The following is a 26,676-nucleotide window of genomic DNA, read 5'->3' on the forward strand; positions in this document are numbered from 1 at the left end:
ATAAATGCACATGGAAGTGGGCAGGGAGCGTAGTTTAGCCATAAGCATTTATTTCCTAGCATTCAGGAGTCCCTTGGGTACATTCGGAAAACAAACATGAGATTACATTAGCTCATCACAACACTATATGGGAGTGAAAAAAATTATTACAACACTACATACAAAACCACGTTTTTTAATTTTTAGTTCTGAAAACATATGAAATCCTTGGGTTTTCAGAAAGCTTTTCTATCTAAAGAAAGAAAAAAGACAGAAATGAGTTGGCCAAACAAAAACCTGTGTATTAGAATCTAAAAATATAGACTTCAACCTAGTCCTTGATCTAACTGTATTCTAACACATTACAATGTGTTGTCTCATCCTATTAAGAGGAAGCAGTAGTTGAACTACTGAAGCAAAAGTGAACAAAATTCCTGTGAAGTCTTGTGGTCATGTTGGGTGTTTCTGTACATCTTTAAAATGTTGATCTGTATGTGTAGTAAAAGAGTAAGACCAGTGAGTAATCACAACCTGCTTTCTTTCTTCACTAGATCAGGAAGCGCCACACCTGCTGCAGAACCTCAGTGACCACACAGTGTCCATCAGTGGCTCCACCACCTTGGACTGTCAAGCTACTGGTGTCCCAGAGCCTCAGATCACTTGGTTCAAAAACAACCACAAAATACAACAAGAACCTGGTAAGAGAGTCTCCTTTGCACTTGTCCTCCTCCTTCCCACTCCTTTTCTCCTGACCTCTCTGTCACCTGCCTCCCCTGCCTCTAAAGCCACTTATTAGCATGCTTAGCTTGCTTTCTTCAACCCCCAACAAGGAATCTTTGAGCTGGTTCTACCACCCAATGCCTAACCCTGTAAAAGACTCTTTCAGCATCTGTTCAACAGGAATGCTTCCAACAGTTTATTGGGAAAGAAATGAGGAGAGGCCACCTAGAAAATGGCTCACTTTACCTTGACAGCTGGAAAAGTGAGGAATGAATTTCTTGGCTTGAGATACTGTAGAGTTTTGAACACCTGGCACATAGGAAGTTCAGAATAGATTTACAATCTTTTCAATTAATCTATATTAATTTTAATAATCGGGAGAGAGAAAAGGCTATTTTATGTTATACTGGTTTATAAAAAGTTTTATAAAAAGTTTTCTAAATTGTTTCATCTGGGTTATTTTCTTTCAACAATAAAAACAGCTAAAATAAAAGCAGTGAGGATAAGCCAGGCCAGCACTTGGGAGGCACAGGCAGGGGGATTTCTGTGAGTTCGAGGCCAGCCTGGTCTGCATAGCAAGTTCCAGGCTAACTAGGCTACAGGGAGACCCTGTCTCCAAAAGACCAAAACACAAAACAAACAACAAACAAAAAATACTGTTATTGCCTGCTTCATAATGCTATGGTTAAATAAAATCACATTGAACTTACTTATATTTTTAGGTAACAATTATATTTGCAGTAAAAAAAAATAAAATAAAATTGACACTGTCTAACATGTATAAGAGCCTGGTCCAATGCCATTATCACAAATAAAATTGCCACTTATTTGCAACGTTCAACAGCCTAAATCACACAAGTGGCAATTCGGAGTGGTCCTTAAATGTGAGTCTTCTCAGAAAGAAGTCTCCCTGTTGAGTCTGTCAGGAGCAGGCTGTGGTGTAACAACCCCAAATTACCATACTGGCAATGTCTCAGAAAGGAATTACATTCCACAGTGCAAAACCAGCCATGTCACATCTTCTCTAGAAAGCAGCACATGTCACTTTAATGCCCTGGGACCTGGCTCTGATCCTTCCTCTACACAGAGGAGCCAAGCTCCTCTCTGAAGCCTTTTTCCTAATGGATGTTTCTACTTCTCTCTCACTGAGGTCTTTTACAAATATAATTATCTGTCATATGTGTCTGTATCATCTAAGCATGTTTCTTCTGTTCTCTTACTGCCTTATCTTTTAATCAAAAGTTGATATCTATTTCCCTTCAGAGAGAGAGTAGCATCTTATGTGTGTCCTTATATCTTCAGAACCTAGCACAGTGCTTGGCAGTCAGTCAAATGCCCCCTAAATTATGACTGGATGTCTTTCAGAGGATCTTATGTTACCCTTAGTAAGTTCATTTGGCAGTGCAAATACCTAGTTTTGGGGAAGAGTCCATACCATAGAACTATCAAAGCTGAGGAGATCTTTGGAATAGCTTTAGTCCAATATGGAGAATAGAAAGCCTGGCCCAAAGAGGCTAAATGGTTTACCAAGATGACATACTGTCAAAATGATTAGCTTCATGGGAAAGTTAATCCCCTTGAAGTGTTTGACCAAATAAAAGGATGAGTAAATACATGAACAAACTAGTGACTGGTAAAGGATACAAGTGACATCTTTCCTTCAGGGATGCAAAGTCCATATATCATAAAGATCAGAGAAATCCTGGATTACAAAAGCTTGGCAAAGTGATTTCAATTCTGTATTCTCTAAATTTACTTGATCACAGCTTATATTTCATGAAATATTAATACAAGATGGAGAATAGTTCTTGGAAAGAAGTAAATCTGACCTAAATTCAGTTGTCACATTGAATTTGAGTTAAAAGTCAGACATGACCGGGCGTGGTGGCGCACACCTTTAATCCCAGCACTGGGGAGGCAGAGGCAGGCAGATCTCTGTGAGTTCAAGGCCAGCCTGGTCTATATAGTGAGTTCCAGGACAGCTGGGGCTACAGGGAGACCATGTCTCAAAAACACCAAAAAAAAAAAAAAGTCAGACATGGTGGCTCATGCCTATAATCCCAACACTTGGAAGGTGGAGGCAGGAAGATCAGGGTGTGTTTACTTCAGTGAATTAACATATAACTAAATTGGCCATAGTCATAGCCTCTAACACACCACCTTCTGACTCATTTATACAGAAACTGGCCAATGAGTTGTCAGAATTCACTGGACAGCATCAAGAACAAAATAAGTTATCTTAAATACCAAATAGCTCTAACAAAACAAAATAAGATAATCTATACCCAAAGAAATTATAAATTTTATATAAATTCTTATGTAACATCTCTAATAAATATCACTTTAATAATATACTACTGTTAGTGTTTATTAAGCTTAATTATGCTCTGCCAATTTTTCTCTTTTACTTTTTAAAATTACTATAGCTAGGCCAGTGAGATGGCTCAATGGGTTAGTTGCTTGCTGCCAAGTCTGATGACCTGAATTCAGTTACCCAGGAAACACATGGTGGAAGGGGAAAACCAACTCCCATTAGCTGTCCTCTGACCTCTGCATGGGTGCACCCCCCCCCACCACACACACACACAAATAAATGTAATTTTTATATTGAAAAAAGGAACCCCACTATATCCTTCTGGAAAGGAAGTTCTTTTTTTTTTTTGGTCTTTTTGAGACAGGGTCTCCCTATAGCCCTAGCTGGTCTGGAGCTCACTATATAGACCAAGCTGGCCTTGAACTCACAGTGGAAAGGAAGTTCTTAACAGTTAGCATGTATGCAGCATCCATGAAGTTCAGTGTGTAACCTCATGAAGCAGCAGATGCAGTGTTAAATGTAACAGGTTCTGTATCTGTAGCCGAGTTCCACCTCACATATGGGTAACACCAAATGTACCAGCTCCACTGTGGTTATTTCTGTTACAAACCACAGTGTTCAACCTGACTTGCCAGTGTTCCATCAAGCTAAAACTTCCTTCATTATGTGGTAAGCCAGTGAGTGAGGCCAGACTAAGTTTGAAACACTGAGCACAGCACCCAGGATGCATCTTCCATATAAAGCCTGGCAGCTCAAAGAGGGCTTCTACATCCAGAGACTTAGGGAGGTTGGTTCATTAATAGGATCCAGCCCACTATCATTGTTACTTGTTAACTGATAACTCTTTCTCATTCCAAAGAAAATATGAAGGAGGAAGCAGGGCACACATGCGAGCTCCAGCTCCGGTGACCATAAAATGCCCGTTGAAAGAACAGGCCATTAGGGCCATTGGAGCCTTTGCTGCCTCCTCATTTCCTCTCAGGAAAACCCATCAGAGGGTCACAGCCATTCTCCCAAAGAAATGCAAAGGCAAGAAAGCTGAGTAGTAAATTCTTGGGCCAAAGGGCAGCAGGCAGGAACAAAAGGGATCTCAAGTGTGCATGCAGGCCCAGGAGAGCCTGTGCAGTGGGATGGGGGCCCCTCCACCTCAGCAGCAGAACAAGAGGAAAGACCCAGGCAAACCATATCACTGACTCCTGCAGCCATCATACTGTCGGGTCTCCCTGCAGGTCCACAGGCCTCACCGCTCACTGCCCTTCTCCCACCCAGCTCCCCACATCCTGCCTTTCCCCTCTGCCCCCTGTCTGACAAACTGTCCCACTGAATTCTTGCCACCAGAGGTGCTTCTTTCATGTTCCAGGACAAGGGCTCTTTCTTTCTTCCCAGGTTCCATTCATAACACATGTGCTCAGTTACTCTCAGGCTTTGCGTGCACTTATTTTGCAAACCTTTGAAGATAGGTATGAAATCTTCACATGGTCTTCTTTACTAAGAATAATCACAAATTATTGATCATTCAATCAGGCACCAAGACACTATGTTAAGTATTCTAAAGATAGTTCATTTAATTGTCACAGCTGTCAACTGAGGCAGGCACATGTTTCACAGGTAGATTTTACTTAACAAATACCAACAAGGTGTCCAGGACTGCTCTAAGCACTTTCTTGCTATTAATTTGTTTTCTCCCGGAAGTAATTTGGGGAGGTTTGCTAAATGACAATGCCTATTGTACAGGTTAAAAGATGAAGAAGCAGAGAGAAGAGAAATAACTAGGCTCAGGTCACAGAGGTAGTGGGCAGCAGAGTTTGACTCTGTTATGTGGGCTCTGAGCCCAGGCAATTAAAAATTAGTTCACACTACTCACAAAAGAACAGATGAGCACCTGTTCTAAACGATCTGGTTGACATTGACAAAACATATATTTAAAACACATATACTGGGGCTGGAGAGATGGCTCAGCAGTTAAGAGCACTGGCTGCTCTTCCAGAGGACCTGGGTTCAGTTCCCAGCACCCACATGGTGGCTAACAACCATCCATAACTCCAGTTCCAGCGGATCTGACACCCTCTTTTGACCTTTGCAGGCATTGCATAATACAGGTTCACTTACACACATGCAGACAATACACGCATACATAAAAAATAAATAAAATGTTTTTTAAAGCATATATTTAAAACAATGAATACTCGGTATTCCTAACCCTCAAACATGAAGGCTCCTAGAGACTTTAGTTCATTTAAAACATTTTTAAAGCATACTAAAAACATAGTTTTTAAAAGCTGAGCGTGTATATATAAAAATGAAAATTGTTTTTATGTGTATGAGTGTTTTGCCTGCATGTATGTAAGTGTACCACATGGATACAACGCCCATGAAGGTCAGAAGATGGCATCAGATCCCCTGAAACTGGAGTTATGCATGGTTGCTAGTTGCCGTATGGATGCTGGGACCCAAACCCAGGTCCTTTGCAAAAACAGCCAGTGCTCTTAACCTCTAAGCCATTTCTCCATCCCCAGATAAAAATTATTTTGAACTCAAATCCAGTTACTTTTAAGCTTTACAAAGTCCAGAATTAACGTCATGTTAGCTCATCCCTCATTTGTTTATTTACAAAATATTCATGAGGTACTGCTCTGTATTTGGCTGTGAAATATACAACACTGAACTCTGGATATTGAAATTAAACTTTAGGGCTGGACAAATGGTTCAGTGGTTAAGAGCACTTGCTGCTCTTGCAGAGGATCAGGGTTTAGTTTTCAGCACTCACATGACAGCTTATAACCACCTGTAACTCCAGTTCCAGGGGCTCTGATGCCCTCTTCTGACCACTGCACACATGGTGCACATACATACATGCAGGCAAACACTCATGCACAAAAAATAAAAGTAAATCTTTTTTTAAATATGTATTAAATTGAACTTCAGTAAAGCTGCTACTAAAAACTTCAAAACATTGAACTGAAAAGTAAACACTATGTAACCAAAGACCTAAACTTGTATCTATGTTTTAATGGGATACAACTACCATCTGTGTCTGGACTTACTTGTTTTCACCATGGCAACTGGTCTCAAAGTGGAATAAGGTGAATTAATAAAGGGGACAAGTAGAAAAGGCCATGGCTTAATCCTAGGATTAAAATGTTTACTGTGAGAGATGGGGAAAGACTGATTAAAAGGGACTAAGTGGAAAACAAGAAGTTCTGGTCCTTGTGCATATTTGGGTGACTATAGATAACAATGAAACAGTACATTCTAAGAAGAAAGTACACTGAAAGGGTCACCTTGGAGTAGGAGCATCACTGGAGGAGATAGGCATTCTTAACCTGATTAAGAAGTACACAGTGTCCATATATATCAAAAGATCATATGGCACCCTATTAATACCTTTATTTTCTAGGTTTCTATGTATCAGTTAAAAGTAAATTGAAATTAAGAAATCTTTGCTACTAAAAATACACCTTTTCTACATTAATTTCACTGCTTTAATATGCACACAATGGGTTCCAATTGCTAATTGTTAGGTAAATATAAAGAAGAAAGAACAGTGGACTAGAGAGATGGCTCATGGTTAAGAGCTCTGACTGCTCTTGCAGAGAACCCAGGTTCAAGTCCCAGCACTAACAAGATGGCTAACTCCATCTTGGTCTGTAACTCTAGTTCCAGGGGATCCAATGCCCTCTTCTGACCTCATGGGCATTGTAGGACAGGGGTGAACTTATATACATGCAGGCAAAATACTCATACATATAAAATAAAAATAATAAATATTCTTAAAAAGAAGAAATAAGGGAAGATTTGAGAGGGATGTGTCTCCAAATTAGAACTGAGCAAAGAGCAAGAAGTGCCATGTGGTAGGACTCAGAGGGTGTGCAGTGCTGGCAGATGAAGGTGATCCAAGACATATTTGCTCTGGAGACAGGGAAAGAGAAGACCTGTAAAAGAGAGCATGATCCAGAGGATCTTTGAAAAGAGAAAAGTGTGACATGAAGAGACCAGACCCCAGAGAGCACCACATCCAAGCTCTAAGCTGGAGATGACTTCCACTTGACAGTAGCTGCTCTAAGCACGCTTTGGTGCCCAGAGGTAGACAACAAAGCCCCTATAAGAAAGTCACTTTTGTTGGACCAAAAATTGTGAAGGTCTGCACCCAGGCTGGGAGCATTTTGTAGTCAGCTTGGAGAAACCTGCACTGCGTGTCCTAACTCCCTGTCCAGGCCACCTGCCCAGGGGACCAGCCCCTCTTGCTTTGTGTGTTCCTTCTACTTCATCCATTCGCTCTCCAGATTCCCCACGTTTCCTGCTGTGGCACGGCTAAACAGGTGCCCCCAAGTGGGGGCTGTTGACCAAACAGTCCCTAGTGGCATTTTGGAGTGAGGATGTTTGCAGAGCTGCTACACCAGCAGACTCCTGTAGCTTAGGTTTGCTCTGACACAACACAGCTCAAAAAGACTACAAAGAAAAGTTTCTGAACATCACTAACATACAGAGAAGAGGTACAGTTCTTCCTCTCTTGAAACTATCTAAGAAACTAAAAGATAATATTGACCTGAGATTTTTTTAGTACAGCCTGCCTAGAACTGTCATCTAACTCTGTGACAGTTAAGTGTTTTTAGAGTACTGTATTTTCAGCAGGCTAAGGCTGAAGCAGGACAGAAGCACTCTAAGGCAGGATTAATGTTTCTTTAGTGGAATCTTGGCCACTAGGACTAAGGGACCTGTCCTGAAAAGGACATCTTTCCTGTCACCACTATGTCACCACCTCAAATAATCACACCAGTGGGCACCATACCTAGACCAAAGTGACCTAGGAATGAATCTCACCCTGGGGAGACAAAATCATCTCTGAATTGTGAAGAGATTGAGTAGTTCTAGGAGAGAAAGGCCTTCAGGAGAAGCAAAGGAGAATGCTGGTGCCTGAGGAGCTAATGATCATCTTCACCTTGGCTCTTAGAACAACAGCTCTGCTGGATTTCTCCATAAGAAAAATGGTGGCAAAAAACAAATACCATGAATTTTACCTTGAATGTACCAGGTGCATTCACAATATGCAACTACACCGCTATCTAGTCCTAAACTTCTTCATAGCCCCAAGTGGAAATCTCATACTTCAGGGGATGGAGGGGCCGGTGAGTGCTGGGTATGCATGGTACTCTGCTTAGCTCCCTTCGCTCCCCAATTCTCAAAGCCTTTTTTTTTTTTTTTTTAATTTTTACAAAAACTTTATTGAGAATTTTATATATGCATATAAGGTGTTTTGATCAAATCCATGCCCACTCCCTCCCCTCCAACATGCCCCCCTCTGAACAGGTAACCTTAAAATCTTTTAAGGATTAGATACAAGCTCCCAAATACTTTTTCGTCATGAGTTAAAATCCTCTTTGGGTTCCTTCTGTGAACTCACAGAATTCTGCTCTGAGCCTGGCCAAGACCAGCAGCTCTTTCGTTCCGAAAAGCAGTCAGTGCTTGAAGAACCTGCTGCACAGAGAAAGAAATGGGGAACAAAGGCAAAAGAAGAGCGGAACAAAAGACATAGGGACTGGGTGTGGGGCAGCACAGTCACAGCAGGCCTCCCAGAGCGCCTTCAGGCACTGAGCACTGTCCAAAGACACTGAATGGGCTCACAGAGTAGGTGGGTTCCTCCCCAATCTAAAATCCTTACACTGAAGACTAAATGCTTACAGAAAGGTCATGCATGGTCTCAGGTACACTCTGTCTTTTACAATATAATTGGATGAGGTTTTTTTATTTCATGTGCCCAGAATTTTCAGGGAATTCCCTCCTCCTTCCATATATTGATGGAGTTTCAGTGAGTCCTAAATTGGCACACAGGGCAATGAAGCTGGGATCGCCTCTGAGCCCAATTAAGGCAAGCAGACAAACACATGTTCTCTCAAGACAACCTGTTTGGTGAACTTCGCCTGTTGTTTCCATGGCTCAATTGCTATTGAAACAGATCGTGTAAGTTCAACACCCTCGGTCCTGTCAATGGGAAATTTATCTTGTTCTACTCAGTCATCATTAAACTGGCCATCACCAAAGAACAAAGTGAAATGCAGAAAGCATTCTCTGTATCGGGGTTTTTGAAATTCTTTGTACACATGACACCTTTTTGCCTGAGAAGATTTTTGGCTTTTTTTTTTAAATGTGTATGAGTGTATTGCCTGCATATATGTGAGTGCACCTGTGTTGTGCAATGCCACGGAGGTCAGAAGAGGGCTTCAGATTCCCCTGGAACTGGAGTTAAGGACAGTTCGTAGCCGCCATGTGCGTGCTGGCAATCAAACCCAGGTCCTCTGCAAGAGCAGTCAGTGCTCTTAACCGCTGAGCCATCTCTCCAGCCCCTTACCTGAGAAGTTTTTACACAATCTTAAGTATATGAATATATATAATAGATACACAACTCAAGCATTTAGTAAAAACATCATAATTTATAAATCATCATTTATTTGGTATCCATATCATTTTGCCATTTATTAGAGATAAAAGCAAATTTGCATACTAATGAGATAGATACACTTACTTATTTTTACATGAAGAATTAAACCTTGGTTGAATATTTAATACTATAGGACTTAGAGCATCTTCAATGTCAGCGTTGATCAATATTTTGGTTTTATATTTGTCAATACTGAGAATGCTGCTTTGCATAATTATGCAATACAAAGTGAAAGAAATATGTTTAGGGCCATTGCAGAAATTATTGGTGATTCTGTCCTAATTCCAAGCCAAAATTCATCGAATGATTTTTTTTTAATTTTTAATTATTTATTTGTATTTTGTGGGTATGAGTGTATTGCCAGCATGTATTTAAGTATACCTATGTTGTACAGTGTCCTCAGAGGTCAGAAGAGGGTGTCAGATCTCCTAGAACTGGAGTTACAGATGGTTGTTAGCTGCCATGTGGGTCCTGGGAATTGAACCTGGGTCCTCTGCAGGAGCAGCAAGTTCTCTTAACTGCTGAGCCATTTCCAGCCCCTGAATGATTTTTTTAAAAGAAACTCAAGTCAGTAACTCAAGCAGCAATTTTTAAGTTAAACATTTTAATATAAAAACAAAGATAAATTTGATACTTACATGCTGAGGAATGACAGTGGGAAAATATTAAAAGTTTTTGTTTTCCACAATTAAGTTGTTATATGTATATAAGAGCAGAATTCATAAAATACAGTAGTCTTGAATTGGAGTCAAGGAGTTCCAGACAGCGTTTGTAAGTATTGTGTGGTGTGACAACATGCACAGTACAAAGTGTACATTGTGTGCTCACTGCCAAGGCTACAGTGAAGTCATGTGATGCAGCATGGTGAGCGCTGCCCAAAACACCTCAAATTCATTACATGTTTGATTTCTAATTTGGTCACTACACATCCAGAAGACTTTTACTGTTGCCAAGTTTTTACAAGATCCATATGGTGTTGTAACCAACAGTTAAGAAACTGTGATCTGTACCATGTCCCATACACACCTCACAGCAGGCTGGTCTTTTTGTTTATTTGTTTGTTTGTTTGTTTTGTTTTTTGAGACAGGTTCCAGCTGGCCTGGAGCTCACTACGTAAACAAGGCTAGCCTAGAATTCACAGAGATCTGTCTGCCTCTACCTCTAAAGTGCTGAGATTAAAGGCTTGTACCACCATGCCCGGCCAGGGACTGGTCTTTTGATATTGTTTTAATCTAAAATTATAAATTATCATGAAGTATAAACCTACTTTTCTTGCTTCAAAAACATCTGGTCACTCAGTACATAGTCAATGCTACAAGGTTTGATGAGTGTTCACTATGTGCGTCTGTGTACTTTCTAAATTTCCATTCAGTGGCTCTGTGTTCATGATAAACAGACTTGTAGTTCAACTTTGAAGTTATTTCATTCATTTTTAATTAAACAAGTAATACAGTAACATATTTTCACTGTAAAAGATTCACCAAGTCCAGAATAAACTATAAACATTGCCCTCATGAACTAGGGATATAGTTCAGTAGTAGAATATTTGCCTGCTCTGAAAAGAAAATTGCCTTTATGGAAAATTAATACATGCTAACAATTCAATATGTGTCTCATTGATGATTTTTCCACATTTAACTTTTCATATGTGCATATATACAAATGTGGGGCTTTGGGGACTGGAGAGATGGCTCAGTGGTTAAAAGCACTGGCTGCTCTTGCAGAAGACCTGGGTTCAGTTCTCAGTACCCACATGTCAGCTAACAACTATCTGTTCCAGGAACCTGAAGTCCTTCTCTGGCCTCCATGGGCATTATATGCAGGTGGCACACTTACATACATGCAGGCAAAACACTTACACACATTAAATAAATAAACAGACAAATATGGGACTTTAAAAACATACTGAGTGAAATTCAGTCATTCATTAACCAATATTCACTGAGACCATCCATGTGACAGGCTAGATGCTGAAAATAAAATCTTGAATTTACATTCTAGTTTAAAAAAAGTACAGATAAAGAATTTAAGAAATGAATCATATAAAATATAATCAGATAAAAACTGCTGTGATGAAAAGCAAACAAGACAATGAACTGCACTGACAGGTGGTGGGACTACACGGAAAGCTGACGTCTCAGCTGAAATTTCAGTGTGCAGCATACTGTGCCGGCGGGTCATGATTTGCTTTTATCATTTAATGTATCTGGGGGTCTGCCTACATCAATACACACTGTTCTGTCCCATCTTTTTTAGCAGACATGTGCTGCAATATGATATGTGTTCCCATAATTGATTTAATCTTCCTCTGTTGACAAAAAACATTTTCTTGACTTTACCCTCTTTGCAGTGCAATATTGTTTCTCTGTCTTATAATAAAAATTAGGAAAACCACTGTAAGTGGACAGCTATGACTTTCAGTATAAATGGAGGCCACCTTCCAGACAGGCTATAGGAAATGTGAACAAACCACATGCATTTATTGACCAGGAATGTCTACATGTGTGAACACGTATTCATGTATGCATCCTATATGTATATGTTTATAATGTAAAGATGTATATAGGTGATAGCTAAGAGTTTATGGCTACAACCACAGTGCTAACACCACTTGACACCTGTTACAAATTTCTGGAGTCATCATCAGATACGTTATAAGAACAACAGTTAAGTTCACAGTGAAAGGGCACAAAAATGCTTTCAGTTTTAAATATTTAAAAGTGCATTTGTTTGAGGCACAAATTCAAGGGATTTATAATTTCTTGAAAGCTTTTGGAACCTATTCTCTTACTAAGTTAAAGTAGTGAAGTGTAGACACTGTTCCAAATGAAAGGACTCTATGGTTTTTCCCTTATTCAGCTCAGCAAGGGGCATACTATGCAACGTTTCCACCATTATCCTCAATCATATTCTTTTCTTGGAGTTCCTCTGTCTTCTTCATGATTAAAGAGCAAATACTGAGCAAATCAGAGGTCACAGTGCCCTCAAGATCTCCTTTAGAACATGTGATTTGCAACATCCTTATTACTCTCGTCCAGCATAACTCATTGTAAGGCTACTTTTCACTGACTCAAACTATTAAGTGTTTTACCTGTGTGTTATAAGTATATCCATGTCATGCAATGCCTGAGGAGGCCAGAAGAGGGTGTCAGATCCCCTGGAACTGGAGTTATAGATGGCTGTTAGCTGCCATGTGGGTGCTGAGAACCAAACCCAGGTTCTCTGCAAGAGCAGCCAGTGCTCCTAACTACGGAGCCATCTCTCTAGCCCCAGAATAAAATGTTCAACAAAAGAGTAGGGAGATAGCTCCATTGGTTAAGTGTTCACCTTGAATTCCATTCCCAAAATCCACATTAAACATGCTCAGCATGGTGGTGTGTATTTACAGTCCCCGTACTAAGGAGGCAGACAGGCAGATTCAGTCTAGCCTAGCCTGTGGTGAGTCCCAAGCCAGTGAGAGACTGTGTCTCAAAAAGCAAGGTGGACAGTGCCAGAAGAACAACAGCTGAAATTCTCCTCTGGCTCCCACAGCACGTACACACACACCCACGGGCAGCTGTATACATATGTGCACCTGCATACATGAACACATACATACACATACTAGACTTGGGTTTCTCTTCCCCAGACATAATTTTGCAATTTGGGGGGGGGGGTTGTTATTTGTTATCTGTAGAGGAGTGCACTCATGCCATGGTATACCTGTGGAAGTCAGAGGACAACTTGGAGTAGTCAGTTCTCTCCTTCCACCATGGGGGTTCCAAGAATTAAACTTACATTTTCAGACTTAGTGGAAAGCACATCTATCCAATGGGCCATCTCACTAACCCAGTTTTTCAAACCTACAATGGTATGTACAATCCCATTCATGGAAAATTAATCAGACATCCTGTCTCCAGCTTTGGTGGGTCATCTTTAGTCATCTTGAACCCATATTGTGCTCTTCTTGTCTTTATTTCAAACACAGATCTTAGCTAATAAATTCCTTTAAGACCTAACAATTTAAAGACAGTCATTTCCTGGGTCCCTACAACTATGTAGTGCCTCACTGACATCACAACTTCCATTTACTGAAAGCATACTATGTGCCAACTTCAAAGAACTTATGGCTATATTGAAGAAACAAGACTATTTTAATGGTTATATTCACTTTTTTTTTTTTTTTTTTTTTTTTTTTTTTTGGTCTTTTTTGAGACAGGGTCTCCCTGTAGCTCCAGCTGTCCTGGAACTCACTATGTAGACCAAGCTGGTCTTGAACTCACAGAGATCGGTCTGTCTCTGCCTCCCGAGTGCTGGGATTAAAGGTGTGCGCCACCATGCCAGGCTTATATTCACTTTTTATTTCATCAAACTTAACATAGATTACCTGCCATGAGCCAGAAAGTGTTAAATTCTAGAGAAATGAAAATAAGCAAGACTTAGTACTTAGCTTTGTACAACTTACACACAGTAAGTACAAAGTCAATCTATACATATACAACATGAAGGGTATGAAATGACCTCATACAAAAGAGCATATCAGACAAGTGAGCAAGGGAGGCTTCATGGATATGTCATTTGAATTGATTTTCAATGGTTAAAGAAAATAATTTTGATGATGTTTGGCCAAATCAGATGACATAATCTCTATATCAGAAATACAGATGGCCAGGGGCTAGGGAGATGGTTTAGCAATTAAGAGCAATGGCTGCTCTTGCAGAGGACCTGGGTTCAGATCCCAATACCCATATGATGGCTAACAACCCTTTGTCACTCCAGTTCCAGGGGCTCCAACACCCTCTTCTGGCCCCTGTAGGCATTATACTACATGGGTGCATTTACATACATGCAGGTAAAATACACAGATAAAACAAAAAGAAATACAGATGGTCAAATGACAAAAGAGGAGTCACTGGCCAGTTTAGAGAAGCAAAGAGCCATCTGTGTGTAAGGAGCAGGAAGCACACATGCGGTACATTTGTTTAACCACAGAGATGGATCTAAAAGCCCTACAGGCTTCATGAATTGGATTAAAATTCTATGTTCTTTCCTAGACCATATGGTTCTCATACAAAATGCCAAGATTCTCCTTCACCTTAAGGTATAATGGGAAGAAATAAGTTATTTACAAACTCCCTTATAAATACTAAATACTAAAAGAGTTGGACACATTTAAAATGTAGACTGCACTCCATGGATAACTGAATAGACTGCATGATCACAGACTGATCCACAGCCTCTGTCAGCCACCAACAGCAGGTCACTCAGGTCTTTTTTTTTAAATAAATATATTTTTTTATTTTATATGTATGAGTGTATTGCCTACTTGTATGTAAGTGCACCCATGTCGTGCGATGTCTGCAGAGATCAGACAAGAACATTGGATTCCCTGGAACTGGAGTTACAGATGGTTGTTAGATGCCATGTGAGTGCTAGGAATCGAACCCAGGCCCTCTGCAAGAGTAGTCAGTGCTCTTAACCACTGAGCCATCTCTCCAACCCCAGGTCACTCAGGTCTTACATTGAGTCTCCCAGTCTTGTCATCAGACAAGGCAGGGAACTTGATGGATACCTGCTAAAACGACCTATCTTGAACTTGTACTTGACCCTTGGGGGTTAATGAAAGCTACACAATCACATAAATTTGCATTTGTATGTTTTGAAGCTCGGGATGATAAAGTTAACTGGCTTGAATTTTATAGATTCTAAGGAGAGCTGGGCATGACATAGGTCAAACCATCACATAGGGAGTCAGTATTAATGACAACCTTAGCTTCATAATACTCAGCAAAGATCACAAAACTCACCCCTCCTCCACCCTGCACTCCATTGTCCACTGTCTTCATGCAGTTGATCGTTTCCTGAGCCACTGGAGGCCAGCTGGCTATCGGCACAGTACTAGTCTGAGGACTCACGGAGCTGGAGAGATGGCTCAGCAGTTAAGAGCACTGGCTGCCCTTGCAGAGGACCCAGGTTTGGTTCCCAGCACCCACATAGTGGCTAACAACTGCCTATAACTCCAGTTCTAGGAAACCTGATGCCCTTTTCTGGCCTCTGCGGGCATTGCATTAACACTGGTGCACTTACATACATATGGACAAAACACTCATATACATTAAATAAATTAAATAAATAAATAAATAAATAAATAAATAAATAAATAAATAAATGCCAGCCACTAGTCAGGGGAACAGCATGCGCGATGTCACTGTGGCTTTTCATGAACTGCAAATAGATGGGAATGGCTCAAGACCAGGGATCCTTTTAGGAAGATAACAGAGATTGAAAGTGGGAAGACAGGCAGGGCCAGGTCATGAAGGTCCTTGATTACCCGTGAGTACCCTCTCAGAGTCATGTCTGATCTCCCCAGCGTACATGTTTTTATTGGTTCTCACAATGAACTAAGTGGATATGGTTGCCAACATTTAAAAACTATGAGCTTTAACATAAAACAATCAGATTTCCGCCTTCTCTTGAAAACTTAAAAAAAGATAATCCTAGCATCAAATTCCCATTGGTATGAGCTAAGCAGAGGTTTCTACTTTTAGATGGAAGACAGGATTTCTATGTTCCATAGACACAGGCTCCTCCTGTTTTTCCATACCAGCTAATCAAGTTAATTTGTCTGTCTACCAAAGGTAACTGCATTTGAAAGTCTTGCCAAGTACCCTATTATCCAATCTAGTACAACTTCTTATAGTAAAGAGAAATCTGGGCTGGTGACATGGCCCAGCAGGTAAAGGCACATGCTGCCACACCTGACAACCTGAGTTCAAGCCCTGGGACCTGCCTAGTGGAAGGAGAGAAACAAGCTGTCCTATGACCTTGGTACATACAATGCCACTGCCCCCCCCATAAATAAATAAGAAAAGATTTAAATAATAAAAAAGAAAAATAAATAGGAGCAGGGTTATTATGTTTTCAGCAGTTGAAGACTAGTCATTATGTGAAGTCATGGAAATAAACACACAGATTGACTTTGGCTACTCTGCTAGAGGCAAAATGGTACACAATTATCTGTTTATAAGTGAGTTCTACATACATGCTAATGACTGATGTTCCACAAAGGAAGAGAGAATTCAGCTACAGTGACCTGGAAAAGAACTTAGTACCATTTTGCATAGCAATAAAAATTATTCTGCATCCAGAAATAAATATGTAACTAAAAAAACAAGATATTTAAAAAGAAAACTAAACATTAAATGACATAAAAGACCTAAAAAAAAATCTCAAAATACTTTCTATTCCTGAATAGGAATATTGGCTATCAAGTGGAAACTTATTCCCATTTTTGTGAGTCAAAACATGAGCAATTTAATATGCTCCAACCCAAAGGTAAATATGACAACTTCCCCCAGGTTACTATATATTCAAATGGATTCCAACCAACATTCCCCCAGGTTACTATATATTCAAATGGATTCCAACCAACATCTCAAGAGTGTTTTTTACAGAATTTGACAGGTCATGAAAGTATAAAGAACCAAGGATAGTAGAGACCATTTTAAAGAAAAAGAAAGGATAAGGCCATACCAACCCTCAACAAGGAGAATACTATACAATAGTAATGGGAAAAGGTGGTTAATAAGTAACAAGAAATACGGACTATAATAGGTAATACTAAATTTGCTACATTAAAATTTACAAAGTTCACATGTTAAAAGATGTTTATGACAAACTTTAAAAGGCTGTTCACAGTCTGAGAAAAGGACTACAGTATGTTTAACCAACAAAGCATAAGCTTTGAAAACATATAAAGAACCCTAAAATTCACTGAGGAAAAGACGAGTCAGGAGAAAAATAGACAAAGGACAAGAACAGCAACTCAAAAGAAAAGAAACTGGAATAGTTGATGAAATGGGAAGTGTAGATTAAAACCACAGCAGGGTACCAATCCTCATTCATCATCTAGCCCTCAATTAGGTAGTACAGTACCAAATACTGGATAGTATATGGGGAAAAGGGAATTTTTATCCAGTTCTCTTAAAGTTGAAAGTACAAATTGATCTATTTTTAAAGACAGTTGTTTAAAACTTGGTAGATTTGGAAATGCATTGCCCCCCAGACTAGCAGGGAACATATATGCAATAGTGTACACATAACTGTATCTCATGTTAATTGTAGCCTTTTTTTTGAAAAGCAAAAAAAAAAAGGCTAGGTGTGATGACATACACTTTTAATCCCAGCACTTAGGAGACAGAAACAGCTGTGAGTTGGACACCAGCTTGGTCTACACAGAGCAGTCCAGGCTAGCCAGAACTATATAGTGAGACCGATTCTCAGAGAGAGAGAGAGAGAGAGAGAGAGAGAGAGAGAGAGAGAGATTCTGAGAGAGAGAGAGAGAGAGAGAGAGAGAGAGAGAGAGAGAGAGAGAGAGAGAGCTCCCTCTGTATCCTGCCATAAAGCAGTGGTTTTATTTTTAATAATCTATGGCTTTTTATATATCAGAATATTATACATTAATTAAGAATGAGCTCCATCATCATGTATTAAAAGAAATAAAACTAAAACATTGTTGGATAGAAAGAAAAGACTAAAATGGTACAGGTACAGCATATCATTCAATCATAATTTTTAAGCACAAAGTGATATATATTATATAGACACACGCCTAGGCACAAGAGTACTTTTAAAAATATGTGTGAGCAGAGGCAGGTGGATCTCTGTGAGTTCAAGGCCAGCCTGGTCTATGTAGTGAGTTCCAGGACAGCTAGGGCTACAGGGAGACCCTGTCTCAAAAAGACCAAAAAAAAAAGGAGAAAAAGAAAGAAATATGCGTGAAATCGACAGTCACCACCTTCAGGGCAGTGGTGCCTCTAGCAGGAGAATGTGCAGATGAGGACAAAGTATTTATAATTCTTTTTTAAGAATTATTATTTGTTTTTATTTATGCACCCACTTCCCAGGTAGCACCCCCCCACAGCCTCCCTCCCCCCACTAGAGCCCCTATACGCTGTTATCCCTGCTACTGTCTGCTGTGTCATTGGCACCCCCAGCCATTCCCCCTCACTTGGCCTTCTGGTGAATCTAGTCAGCCTATCTAGAGGTCCTTGTTTTAGGGAGGAGGGTATTTATAAATTTTATTTCACATAAAAGAGAAAGGGGTCTAAAAAAATATGGGGATACTGGAGAGATGACTCAGCAGTTAAGAGCACTGGCTGCACTTGCAGAGGACCTGGGTTCAGTTCCCAGCACCCACATTGCAGCTAACAACCATCTGTAACTCCATTCCAGGGGATCTGACACCCTCTTCTGACCTCTGCAGGCATTCCACAACATTGGTGCACTTACACACACACAGGCAATATACTCATACACATAAAATAAAAATAAAATATTTTTAAAAACAAAAATGGCAAAATATTGATGTCTAATAATCTTTTCAAAAATATTTTATTTAGCCAGGTGTGGTGGCGCATGTCTTTAGTCCCAGCACTTGGGAGGCAGAGGCAGGTGAATTTCTGTGAGTTCAAGGCCAGCCTTGTCTACATAGTGAGTCCCAGGCCAGCTGGGGCTACAGGGAGACCCTGTCTCAAAGAGACCACCCCCCAAAAAATATTTTATTATTTTTATTTATTTATTTTATTTATTTTTATTTTATGTGTATAAGTGTATTGCCTGCATGTGTGTACGTGTACCTGTCCTGTGCAATGCCAAAGGGTATCAGAAGAAGGTGTCAGATTCGCCTGGAACTGGAATTACGGATGGTTGTTAGCCGCCATGTGGATGCTGGGAGTTAGACTTAGATCCTCAGCAAGAGTAGTCAGTGCTCTTAACCTCTGAGCCACCTCTCCAGCCCCCCATTATTTTTATTTTATGTGTATGAGTATATTGCCTGCATGTATATAAGTGCACCTGTGTCATTCAGTACCCATAGAGGTCAGAAGAAGGCATCAGATCCCCTGGAACTGGAGTTACAGACAGTTGTTAGCCACCATGTGGGTGCTGGGAATCGAACCTGGGTCCTCTGCAAGAGCAGTTAGTGTTCTTAACCACTGAGCCATCTCCCCAGCCCCAATGTCTAATAATCTTAATGGCCAGTACATGGATTATATTTTTTGTATATTTAAATTTTAAAAAATAATTAAAATACTAAAAGTAAACCAAAAGAGAACCTTAGTTAAAAGGTACACTCCTCAACAGAGCAGACCTGTACTTCAAGGACTAAGCCATATAAAGCCATATCAATGGAGTCAAGCATTACAGACAGCAGAGAAACAACTATGAATCAGAGATGGACAAATCTGAGGAGTGGGGTTTGGGGTGCAGTTCAGTGGTAGGGCATTTACCTAGCATGCACAAAGCCCAGGGTTCCATTCTCAAACCATGGAGAAGATTATTTAAGGGATGGAAAGAATGAGCATGACTTCGAATCTTTTCACTTCATTTGATAATGGCTTTCCTCTTAAATTGGGATTTGAGTGATGGCTGAGGTTCAGGGCTGCTGCAAGGAGATGATGGGTGACCAGATGACTGCTCACTGACTCTTCTAGCCACTGCTGAGCCACACATTTCCTGATTGCCAATTGTACCATATCTTATACTTTCCAAAGCTTCTATGCTTTTGTTAAATTGTCTCACATGCTCTTTCTTCTCCTGTTTCATGATGCTAGGGATGGAACCCGGAGGCTTCTGTATCGTAAGCTGCCCATCCCAAACTTCCACCCCTCAAGTCTTTTACCCATACTTAATTCATAGTTGTTTCCTAGTCTCTGGAGTCCCTGCAATGCGTAGCAGATGTCACTCCCATTTTGCAGATGGATAAACAGGCCCAAAGAGACTCAATAACTTAGCCAAAGTTAGAGGAGAGCTCTGTAAATTGCACATAATTTCCTGTGTTCTGGGTTTAAAATATTGGAATCACCTTGGACTCATCTCTTTCCACTGCTCTATACAATAAAGCACCAGTTTCTGTAAGCTGTTGCTTCACAGTGTGTCTGTCTGTTTCTCCCCTTCCCTCCTTCCTCCTCACCCTCCCATCCAGGCTTGGGGGGTTTCACCATCCCCTGCCTGAATTCCACACGGTGAGCCGGACTTCCCTACATTGCCCTTTCCTCATTCCAGACCATCCTGCCTTGTGCTAGACTAAACTTCCCTAAACACCACTTCCACTATGTCATTTCCATGCTCGAAAATCTTCAAGACTCTCTTCCTTCAAGCAAGGATCGAAACTACTCCTCAACCAAGATTTCAAAACTCCCCTCACTCTGAACTCACCTTTTCCAGTCAACACTCAAAGAGGAGCTTTGGAAACAGAAATGCCCAACATACCCATGAAGAGTTATTCAGAAACTGCTTACTAAACAGCAGTTATTTTTACCAACCAGTGAAATTTCTTTTGTTTTTATTTTCGTTTTAAATAATACTGCTCAGTAGTAGCAGGAGAAAGATAAAATAGTTTCTTATTCACTGCTGGTAAAGTGTTAACTGATATCTTTTGGGAAAGCAGTTTGATTATGTTATATATGTGATGGGACTCACAACTCTATATCCTAAGGAAATAATTGAGAATACAGGACAAGCTTTATGTCTACAGAGATTATTTGTACCAATACAGTTATGAACAATTAGATATAACTAATGCCAATCCATAGGGAAATGGTTAAATTATGATACTTGCATAAGAGATACTTGTGCTATGTACTGAAGAAGAGAAAGGGTCAGTATAACATTTAGGGGAAATTTAAGGTCGTTTCCTAGTAATTTTGTTTTCCTTCTCTGTCAGAACGCTAGTCCATGCCTCTCTTCATCACTCTAGAATTCCTCCTTCCTTAAACAGATGAGCACTTATTTATTGTGAAAGTGTGTATCAAATTGTCCAGTCTACCAGTTCTTCCTACTTTCATTTTTCAAAGCCAAATGAACTGAGTGGCCAGGCATAGTAGTGAGTGCCTGGAATCTCAGGAGTTGAGTGGTGGAAATACAAAGTCTATGAGTTCAAGGCCAGTCTCAGGTACACAGTAAAGTGTGTCTCAGAAAAGAAGGAAAGGAAGAAAGAGCAAGGGGGGGGGGAGAGAGAGAGAGAGAGAGAGAGAGAGAGAGAGAGAGAGAGAGGCTAATTTGGCCATAGGATTCTATTTTTCTCACTTCTTGGGGAACTCTTCTCTGAGCAGTTTTTTCCATGCCCTGCATTGACAACTTTTTACCCTCCCTCCCACACTCTACCCCTCCCTTTCTCTCTCTCTCTCTCTCTCTCTCTCTCTCTCAGATTATTTCTATCAGCATATAAACATGCTATAAAGTTTTACATCTTAAAAAATAATTCCTTTCTCGTGTGTGTGTGTGTGTGTGTGTGTGAGACGTTGCACTGTAAAGGAAGCCCCTCACTGTCTCCACTTGGTCACCCCCTGGTCTCTCTGTGACCTTGGTTAGGCTTTCTTCCACACTTCATTGAAATGGCTCCAAGCTGAGAGCAGTAGGCCACTTGCACTTGGCCACTTCCTGCTCCTGTTCCAAATTTCCCAGGGCCCCACCTTTCTACTTCCACTCTTCGTACTCCGGACTATGTCCATGGTGGGTGTTGAGTCCACATGGTTTCCTCCAGTCCCAGAAGTCTCTCTGTGCTCCAGATGAAACCTCTCTTTGAATATACAAAAGCTATCTTGATCTTAAATGGGTAGAATGCACAAAATTTCTAACCTGGGCTGATGGAAGAGCAAATACCCAATAAATGCTTGTGACAATACTTAGCATAGATCCTATTATGTCTTGAAACCTTTCATGGGTCTGGAAATTCATGATGGTCCTTCCATCACTCCTTGCCCTGTAGTATTTAGTACTTAACATCTACTGAACATTTGCTACAAGATACACACTTGAATTCAGTCTCACAACCATTGAGCAGGAACTGCTTTCATTTTTATCTCAAGATTGAGGAAACAGAAACACAGACAGGGTAAGTAATTTGCTTATAGGGCAAAGGAGTCAATTCAAACACAGCCCAAGCTCTTTGCCTCTATGCTGTGCCACCTCGCCCTTCTGCATGACAAAAAAACCCATGATTTCCTTTGACCATATGCCATAAATCTGTTCTCAGTTAAACAGTGTTCTTGGTCATGTTACTTAACCTTGAGGAGTGTCCATTTTCTCGTGTATGTGTGTATGTGTGCGTGTGTGTGTGTGTGTGTGTGTGTGTGTGTTGGGGAGACAGGACAGTGTCTACCATGATGTTTGGAAACATCTAGTTATGATTGTTGTGCTGTAGAGCACTCGGGGCGTGGTGGGAATGGAGCAGATGTGCTGATCAGCCTGGTAGCAAGTGAGTGAAAGAGTCCTTCCTGGGCCAAGCAGAGCTTGGATTCCTCTTCTGGGCTTGTAGGATAGGAAGACACTGGGCTTCCAGAAGCTGTGTTTGTCCTCCAGACCTGCTAATCTAAATACCTCTCACTCCTCAGGAATTATTTTAGGACCAGGAAACAACACACTGTTTATTGAAAGAGTCGCAGAAGAGGATGAAGGTGTCTACCGGTGCAGAGCTACCAACCAGAAGGGGGCTGTGGAAAGCTCAGCCTACCTCACCGTACAAGGTAAACAGCTGGTAGGGAAGCAGCAAGAAGTCCAGACACCTGTTTCCCTGTTTGTTTAACTTCCCACCTCCCAGCCTCCTTCAGCTGCCTGGTCTGGTCCTTTCCTCGACCTCATTCTCCCGTCTTGCCACTCTCCCAATGCACTGTCTGGCACTGTCCGTGGGCAGAGCTGAAGGCAGGGGTGGGCTGTCCTTGTGAGCCCCAATCTGAACAGTCTCAATAGGGAAATACTGCTACAGACAGCTGTGTGGTTAAAACAACTGAGAGAATAGCCCAAAGGGTCCACACCTGTGAGAAATAAGGCCGGGAAGAAAGAAAACAGAGAGAAGCCATATACCGAAATTGTTCATTTGCCCTTTTTTTCTGAGTCTCAAAAGTTAGACATGTGCTGGTTTTATTTTTTTAATATATTTTAATTTTAATTTTATTTTTAGTTATTTAATTTTTTTTGTCTTTTTGAGAAAGGGTCTCCTGTAGCCCCAGCTGTCCTGGAACTAGCTATGTAGACCAAGCTGGTCTCGAACTCACAGAGATCCAGAGATCTGCCTGCCTCTACCTCCCAAGTGCTAGGATTAAAGGCATATGCCACCACGCCCAGCTTAATTTTTATTTTAATTTTATGTATATGAGTGCTTTCCTGCTTGTACAGAAAGTACAATGCCCATGGAGGCCAAAAGAGGACTTCAGATCCTGGAACTGGAGTTATGTTGTTAGCTGCCGTGTGGGTGCTGAGAACTGAACCTGGGTCCTCTGTGAGAACAGCAACTGCTCTTAACTGCTGAACCTTGCAGAGTACCTGTTCCCATGTACTCTAGTAAGGAATATGGGTCAGCAGTGCTGCATATCTTGTGGCTGAGAGAAGCCTAGCATGAGACAGAGAGATCCATGCTAGTCTGTAGCTGTCTCCCCTTTTCTGCCAAGATCAGCTGGGTTTCTCAGAAGCCTGTCACTTGTGCTTTGCAACATCTGTGACCCTTGTGTCTATCATGTGACTGCTCTCCAATCCTCACAGATGGTGAGGGTTTCTGGAGGCAGATTTCAGCTCCATATAAGGATATAATTTGAAATAGAAAGCAATTTTCAAGTTGACAGTATGGAACTTAGGGAAGCCTGCATATGTGAGGTAGTCCCGGTATCTTGAATTGAAATGCTCTGGGCTCATTGAATAAGTTTGATCCTGTGATGCTGCTCAGAGCAGGTGACTGCAGTTATCTGTTCAATAATTTTATCACTGAAATTGGATCCTTGCCCTAGAGTTGAAATCGTGATTCGTGTCATTCGGGGGCACTGACGTGTTCCCCAGCATCAGACTTGATTTCCTGGTAGATACATATGGACCCTTCACAATCCTATCTTGTCAAATTGAGTTTAGGAAATGAAACTAGGCACACGAATTGTGTCTGTGGCTATGTTTAACAGATTTAAAGAGGTTCAGGAATTAGCCAGGAAGGAAACTGTCTGCTCTTTTTATTTCCTTTGAAAAAGGAGTCTTATACCCCTAGATAAAACAATGTGTTATTTTTGTATCTGAAAAGGATGAATGGACTGTGGAGTCAAAGCTGCTTCTTTAAATAATCACAGGTCTTGTTTGGTTTGGACAGGGCCCTGAGCACACGTAGAGTACTCAAAGGGGAAATTGCAGTGTCAAAACTACAATAAAACTGTTAGCAACCAAAATTATTTCTGAGCTGAACATAGCACTCACGCCTGTTTTGATGAAAATGTGGCCCATTTTCATCCAAAGACTTAAAGCCATACCTTATAATTACAGGTATAACTTTACTATATGCAAGAGCTTTCTTAGCACAAGGTCTCACTATATTTCAGTAGTATCCACAATTACAAAGGAAGAAACCACTTGAAGAATAACTACTATACTAGGTATCTGTTAGATCGCTGATGGATTATGGGAAGACACAAAGGGATCACAGCCTAAATACTGGACGGGGCATCATTGGTATGATTTGCAAAGAGGGCCGGCAGAAAGTGCACATTCACACTTATGTGAGAAAGGACTCCCAGCAAGAAGCATGCGCTATGCTCTTTAACAAAAACCCGGGATTTAAGAGTAAAGTCAGTTCAAAAGGAAATTGGCATGGGTCTCCAGGTTCTATGATTTTATTGCCTTTTGTTCAATGTTCCCATTTTCCGTTCTTTTTTGACCCATGGCTAGTCCACACCGGTCTCCACCTCAGCTCCCATCCTCCTGAGGCCTGCCCCCACAACTATCCAGGCACCAAGGATGGAGGTGGTTAACTTGGGGCTTTGTGTTACTCCTCCTTTCATAGATTCTGGCAATTCTGAAGGGCATCTCAAGAAGAAAACCAAGCTCAAAACAGATGAATAGCATGTTTCTAATTCTATGCAGGAGGCCGAGGACCAGGAATATATATACCTTTTTACTTAAATTCTAAACTATGGCATAAAGCTTAGTCAAGAATTTTTTTAAATGGTACCAGGGGCTGGGAGATGGATCAGTGGTTAAGAACACTGGCTGCTCTTGCAGAGGATCAGGGTTTAGTTCCCAGCACCCACACAGCATCTAACAACTGTCCTTAACTCCAATTCCAGTGGATCTAACACCCTCTTCTGGCCTCCACAGGCATCTCATGACATGGCTACACTTACATACATGCAGGCAAAACACTCACACACGTTAAAAAAAAAAAAAACTTAAAATAAAGGTGCCAGAATTCAGTTAGGGTAATATAAGATCTTTGTAGCTAGTTCTTAGAGTAAAACAAGTAAATTCCAAACATACCCATCTCATTTCTTCCTGTGGAAACAAGACTGGCATGAATCTGCATGGTATCCCAGACATAGACACAAGCTTAGTGAACTTGGCACTGAGCCTGGAGAAGGCCTGGACCTGTTAATTATATCTTGTGTTTATCAAGCATGCAGTGTACTGTGTTAAGCAAGCACACACTATCCCTCTTAATTTTTTCAGTAATCCTGTGAGAAAGTGCAGTTATTAAAAATAAGAATCTGGTAAGAACTCAGAAAGGTTAAGTGATTTGTCAGGGTCACAAGACTAGGAAGTGGCAGAGCTGACAATCAGAACTACTTGAATCACTGTGTCTCAAGCCAGGAGATCAAAATGGACCAGAGTCCTCTCTGCAGTGGGGTGGCTCTGTCTACAGTAGCTAGGTAACCTCAGGAAGTTACTGACTGCCCTTCCTGGTACTTGATTTTTTGCCCTGAAAAATAGAGATGTTAATAATAGTTTGCTAACCCTTCTAGGGTTGTTACAAGGATTAATAGAGTCTGTCATATGATAACATCTTCGTGTTAGCTTACATTAGTGTTTGCTAAGATGATGTCCCAAGTTTCATTGCAGAAAAACTTTCTGTATTACCCTTTTCCTGGGCTTACTGTGAGTCACCCAAATGGTGTTCTAAACCACAGAATTCCTGTTTGGCTTAAGGATTGGCTTGTTATAAAAATGTGCTACCCAACTAATAGTAAATAACAATTTTAGTAAGCAGTAAATAGTAATTTTAGCTTTTTTTTAAATCTAAAATTACTCTTGAGAATGTACTTCAAATTTAATCTGAGTGGTGGCCCATGCGTTTAATCCCAGCACTCAGGAGGCACAGTCAGGTGGATCTCTGTGAGACTGAGACCAGCCTCATCTACATATCGGGTTCCCCTGTCTCAAAAACTAAAAATAAGGGGGCTGGAGAGATGGCTCCATGGTTAAGAGCACTGGGTGCTCTTGC

At 40.8% G+C, this 26,676-nt stretch overlaps 1 protein-coding gene across 2 annotated transcripts in view; it reads left to right on the top strand.

Moving 5' to 3' along the window:
- The window catches only part of Flt1 (fms related tyrosine kinase 1), a 170,510-nt gene that overhangs the window by 96,934 nt on the left and 46,900 nt on the right, over positions 1 to 26,676 (top strand). For both annotated transcript variants that reach the window (XM_029559611.1, XM_008825054.2), the window contains 2 exons: positions 531 to 677; positions 22,823 to 22,954. In XM_029559611.1, coding sequence (XP_029415471.1) covers positions 531 to 677; positions 22,823 to 22,954 — 279 coding nt within the window. The remainder of the gene's footprint in view (positions 1 to 530; positions 678 to 22,822; positions 22,955 to 26,676) is intronic.

Source organism: Nannospalax galili, unplaced genomic scaffold (genome assembly GCF_000622305.1).
Source record: "Nannospalax galili isolate Female #2095 unplaced genomic scaffold, S.galili_v1.0 scaffold768, whole genome shotgun sequence".
NCBI classification, from domain to species: domain Eukaryota; kingdom Metazoa; phylum Chordata; class Mammalia; order Rodentia; family Spalacidae; genus Nannospalax; species Nannospalax galili.